Here is a 6149-nt window from a genome sequence, read left to right as displayed (position 1 = left end):
AGCGCACATCAAATGGATGGAATTTCTGAGTGGAACTTTACAATCAATTTGGCATTTCCCGCTTCTTGTTCCCTAGTATATGTGCAAGAAACACAATTATATCTTCTACTATCTGCTCCGGTAATGTCTAACTCGCCTAATCCTCACTGGGAGCCCGCCGCTGATGGACGCGGTCAGCCCTGACACGAACTTGGGCGCGCAGGCGCCACTGCCATTCTCCCCGACCACCTCGACGTCGAACGCTCTCACCACGGCCACGCCGACCGCCTTCATCTCCGTGACTGCGAGCTCCTTGCCGAGGCACATGCGGCGACCCGCCTGGAACACCGGGTACTTGTACAGGCTCTCTGGCGCGAACGACCCGCCGGGCCCGGTGAGCCACCGCTCCGGCCGGAACGCCTCGTGGTCAGCGCCCCAGATGCGCGGCATGCGGCCCATCGCGTAGGGGTGGTACATCACGCGAGCGCCGCCGGAGACGTAGGTGCCGTCCGGGAGCACGTCGGCGCCGGCGCAGAACTTGGAGTCGAACTGCACGGGAGGGAACAGCCGCATGTTCTCGTATAGCACCGCGTGGGTGTAGTGCAGGCCCTTGAGGTGCTCGTAGGTGCTCGGCGTCGCCTCGCCTCCGGCCTCCGAGCGCATGGCGGCCGCCACTGCCGGGTTCTTGGACAGGAGAATGAAGAGCGTGGTGAGCGCGGAGGCCACCGTGTCGCGACCGGCGAGGAGGAAGCTGACCACGATGTCGCGGAGGTATTTGTCGTCCACAGCGTGCGCGTCTCCGGCCGAGGCCATGAACCGGGACAGGAGATCGTGGCTGTTGGCGACGCCCAACTTCCGGCGCTCCCGGATCATCGCCACCGCGAGCTCGTCGACGAGCTTGATGGCCTTCGTGAGCTCCCTCTCAGATCCGATGTTAAGCAGGCGCTTCATCTTCCACAGCAACGGCGACGCCGCCGCGCCCCGCATGGCAGTGAGCCGCGTCGCGGTGTCGAATGCGTCGGCAAACTTAGACATGGGCATTTCTCGCTCTAGGCATCCCGGGTCCAACCCGAATGAGATCTTGCAGATGGTGTCGAAAGCAAAGCGCCGGAACACGTCCTGCAGGTCGACCACCGTGCCCTTGTCGGCGGCGTCGGCAAGGACCGGCATGAGGCGGGTTTCCACCTCCTGGGCGATGATCTTGTAGGCGTAGGAGCGCACAGCGACGCTGCCGAGCTCAAGGCTGGCCATCTTGCGCTGGTGGCGCCAGGCGTCGCCGTCGACGTTGAAGATGCCGCCGCCGAGGAGGTCGCCGAGGAGCGTGGCGAAGGGCTTGCCCTTGGGGAAGTTGTCGAAGTTGGTCTTGAGCATGTACTCGACGTTGGCCGGGTTGGCGGTGACGGTGCAGCCGAGGACGTGGACGTGGACGGTGCCGGTGGGCGACTCGCGGAGCAGGTGCGCGTACCAGTCGCCGAGGTTGGTGAAGTCCCTCGCCCACGACCCCGTCAGGTACGCCCGGCACACATGGCAGCTGCACCACGCCCACCGGCGCACGAGCAGGAGCACCACGCCAAGTGCCACCAAGAGGAAGGAGCAGCCGAAGAAGGCCATGCCCGAGCACCGTGCCGCCCATGACAACTCCATGGCATCCATGGCTCTTCTTTGAAGGGAATTTGGAGCAGGTTGGAGTGAGAGAAGGGGAGAAAAATATGAGTTTGTGCGGAAGGCTCAGGAGGCTTATATACGTGTGTGGCTGGGGAACAAGCACATGGGACACGTGCGTTATAGCTTATTAAACAACGTTTGTCCTGCCTTCACTTCTTCGTGTACACGGCTCATGTCCCTGTCATTGCTGTCATTCGTAGCGGATCTAGAATAAAATTAACCAGCTTAGAGGTTCGGATATCCTACTTGTTAAGTTATATATTGTTATATAGGCTACTATGTAGGATAGGTCGTTGAAAAATAAAAATTAAATCAGTATTTTGTGCACTCCGTGATAATAAGTGAATTTGTCTGACTGTTATCGAGTAACTGTCTATAATATGTGAGTCTATATTAACATAAGAGAGCAAGAGAAAATAGAGAAGAAAAAAAAAAGAAACCAATCTAAAGGGGAGGTTGTTGGCACCTCCAACGTCGTGGTTGTGGTACCTGACAAATTTGTCAGGGGCTATCTAATGTTTAAATGTCCTTAATTGTATTATGTTTTAGTCACATCTATGATCTTTGATTTTCATTCAACTGGCAAAACGTTGCTTGTGTGATTTTTTTATGAAGGAAAAAATTAATTAAAATTTATGTTGGGTTGATTGGGCGGCATTTGCACAATTTATAGTCCTTAAAACATTTGGGGCTTTTTACCGTTGGTTGGAAAACATTTTTTAGATCCACCGATATTTCCATGTATATGTCCTCGTTTCCTCTGAGCTTCCTCTATTGCCTCCAATTAACCTTCCAACCTCGAATCTCGAACCCAAAGATGACTGGTTGGAGTTGCCGGCAGGTTTGGAGACAGAGCTCTAAATTGACAAACACAAAAGAAAAAAAAGAACATATGCATGGGTATGTCACGAATAGTTCATTCTGGCTTTGGAAAGAAGCAAAAAAAAAAAACCCTAAAAAGAACACCTAAAAATACAGAAAACAACTAGGACTAAAAGTTTAAGCAGGGTTTTCGTACAATGCGAGTTACTTGGCACCATAATTTTAGACCAAATACAGTTCAGTTTTAGCTGATTATTTAGAGATAGGGAGAAAAGAAATTTGAGTGTTTTACGGTCCTTGAGAGGATCCATGAAATTATACATTCTGAGGTACCGAAATTTGGTACATCTCTAGTTATAATTCTTGGTACCAACCAAGGCTGGTAAAATGGCTCAAGAAAATTTAATGTGACCAAAAATTAGCAAAAGCGGATTTGGAAATACCTAATGCTACTGGGTTAGATTTGTGCCATACACATTTGAGATAATTAATCTGTTCTAGATCCATGCTGCAGGTTGCACCTAGCGTGGCATGTTTCTTTTTTTGGAATCACCTAACGTGCCAAGTTGGTCTGGACATATAATCAAGTCGGCATGCTTGATGCTGCAGCCTGCAGGTCCATGGTGCCAAATATCCATTACCTTGATCCTCGACAGTTGGAATCCATGCTTGTTGGATTTCTTTTCTTGCCGCGTGTGGCGCCCGTGCTGCATGCGCAGGTAGCTGTGGACGTCCTCTCCTTGACGGTCTAGTCTAGCTCTGCATTCGCGGCTCTGATATTCTTGCCACGATCCGTGCCCACAGCGCGATGCGCCGCTGGGTCCATGCGTGGGCGCGGTCACCGGGTGTTAACCAGAAAAGTTGTCACGTCAAATACACCAAACATTTCATGTGTAATATTCGGCAATCAGCACTAGGATGTTCTGATCATGGCGTTGCATCTTTAAATCTTTGTCGTTACTCACACTTAGAAATTACCACATCAAAATATGGTGACCAACGATTTATCCTTAATCATCAAGATAAAAATAAGAAGAAAAAAACAGAACTATAAAAGCTAAGAAAAAATAAAAATAATAGAAATACTAAATCTTATCGTCAACACCCGGCCCGGCGCGGCTCTGATCTTCTTGCCACGATTCGTGCCCACAGCACGATGCGCCGCTGGGTCCATCCATGGGCGCGGTCACTGGGTGTTAACGCGAAAAGTTGTCACATCAAACACACCAAATATTTTATGTATAATATTCGGTAAGTAGCACCAGAATATCCTGGTCGTGACGCTGTGTCTTCGAATCTTCATCGTCGCCCACGTTCGGAAGATACCACGTTAAAATATAGATGACCAACGGTTTATCCTTAATCATCGAGATAAAAATAGGAAGAAAAAAACAGAACTATAAAAACTAAGCAAAAAATTAAAATAATATAAATACTAAATCTTACCGTCAACACCCGGACCGGCACCCACGGCCGTGCGAGCGATTCCGGTGGGGGCTCACGGCGACCGCGTCGCCGGTGCTCGTGGGCGCGCGGTCGCTTCCGTCAAATCAATCCTCTTGTCCATGTCCATCCCGTGGCAGCACGACAGCCGGCCGGCTCGCATCGATCGATGCTGGCTGCTGTCGTTCTGTTCTATCGCCACGCGTGTTTGATTTTTGCACTCATGTCTCGCGGCCTGCCACAGTCCACTCAATAGTTCCTCATCCAGCAACTGTATCCTCTCACAGAAATTCAGCTTGGCACAGCCCACTTAAGTAGAGGTAAAATCGGGATATCGATAAATATAACTTAATTTTTATTTTATTTTATTTGTTAAGAGTTGGATATAATTAGTATCGAATAATTATTTTTATCTTGTATTATATCTTTTTTTTCGGAGATAAAGTCAAAACAGATAGTGTCACAAGTTTTTTTTAAGTCAGATAGATAAAAAAATTTAACATCATTTATATCAACATACAACATATTAAATAGTATAGGGATGCAATCAAAGTGAGCGTATAGAAAGTGATATATGAATATAAAAATAGGAACATTCAATATTATCTATCTACAGATATGTGATAATTTACCTATATATTATCATATTTTTAAGTAAAATTATACTAGATTTTCTCGTAACATTTAATATCCAAATTCTTCATATGAATACCAATCATTTTGTATCATCTTTTTTTTTTTAAATCCAAAATTAGAGACAGATAATATTAAATAGTACCAAATATAGATACTAGTAATCTCGTATTTACTTTGTAAGCATTTGGTGAACGGGCGACGGTAAATATATGTCCCGTTGTCACCCGTGCACTCAATGTTAGTCATCCAGCAACTGTATCGTCTCACAGAAATCACGTGAAAAAGAGTGGAGCGTACGGTGATCAGAGGCACCGGAACTGACGAACATCGGCGTGCCGTGCCTCGTCGTGTTGATTAGTTGCTACTCTCTGGTCTGTAGTCTACGCAAAAATAGTTGTCATCCTCTTCAAAAATATATATAAATACGCACATGCTAAAGTGAAGTTCGAGAAGTATTCTACTTAAACGAAATGGGCAAACTTGGAAGTAACACGGCATACAATCGTCAGCGACTAGTGAACTGAACTAAAGCAATTGAGATATGCAACACGAGAAAATAAGTCGCATCCACCGTCGCCGTCGTCTGCTGTATCGCCCTCCCCATCAACCGCCCTTGGACCACGTCCTCACCACCGCTCCATCACCTCCAACTGCATCGATATGATATCATCTCTGCCTTACTGTTGCCATATTCACCACCACCAATTCTTTGGCGATCGTCGGACAAGACGAATTGCAGCCAATCTTGACACAAATTGTGAGGCAATTGGTGATTGATTTTTTCTAGTTCCATTTTAAAAACAAAAATATCACTAGTCGTTTTAAAAAGTTGGTGGCATACAAAGAGGAGTCCAATTAAATTTTTAGTTGGTTATTATGAAAACTAATTTGACCATGGGAAAATGAAATTGGGGCACCACATGTAAGTATCAGTCATTAGTTTGTAACCATTGCACATAATTCGATAGGCCACGAAAGAGAAATGCACACGTCGACTTTATGTCACTAAAACGCTCCCCACAATTGACTTGTTGTGGTCACGGATGCACCTTTGGCTGCTATAATTGAGAGCTTTATATTAATGCATTAAAAAGAGTTACTATATTTTTTAGAAAAAGAATTTTAAAAGAAATCTAAGGTAGCGTGATTTTCAAGTAATCAATATTGAGATATATAAACATATTAATGATCAAATTTTACAAAGTTTGACTGCACAGATTCTATTACAATAGGGCAGAGTGAGTACCGGATAATGTGGTATTATCAAAATTGCTCCTATCTATCTATTATATTAATATTTGATGGGAGAAAGGAGCCACTACATTCGCTATTAAGGCCATAAATTTATCACGTTAATTGAAAAAAAAAAAAATATAGACAACTCATTGTTATAAATATCTAACAGTTTAGATTAAACCAAAGAGTTCATATCAAATACGACTAATAAATAGCCATTCAAATCAGTTGTTTGATTTCCATACGGTTTGGCAAGAAAAATATCTAAATAAAGAGTCTATCTATCTATTATATTATTATTTAAGAAGAAATGGAGACACCACGTTCACTCTCAAGGTTACGAAATTACCATGTTAATCAGAAAAAAT

General features: G+C 45.4%; 1 protein-coding gene across 1 annotated transcript; it reads right to left on the bottom strand.

The window, feature by feature from the left end:
• On the bottom strand, positions 1-1684 carry LOC133900479 (cytochrome P450 94C1-like). Its single transcript, XM_062341638.1, has one exon. It carries the CDS (start codon positions 1630-1632, stop codon positions 109-111), a length of 1524 nt encoding a protein of 507 aa, XP_062197622.1. The 5' UTR covers positions 1633-1684; the 3' UTR covers positions 1-108.
• Between the last annotated feature and the right edge of the window lie 4465 nt (positions 1685-6149).

This window comes from Phragmites australis, chromosome 19 (assembly GCF_958298935.1).
Source record: "Phragmites australis chromosome 19, lpPhrAust1.1, whole genome shotgun sequence".
NCBI lineage: Eukaryota > Viridiplantae > Streptophyta > Magnoliopsida > Poales > Poaceae > Phragmites > Phragmites australis.
Note: the sequence above shows the minus strand (reverse complement) of the source record. Positions and strands in the feature narration are given on the sequence as shown.

Bases quoted from the DNA above. Each gene is read 5' to 3' on its own strand.
- LOC133900479 (XM_062341638.1), bottom strand. From the start codon at position 1,632: ATGGATGCCATGGAGTTGTCATGGGCGGCACGGTGCTCGGGCATGGCC.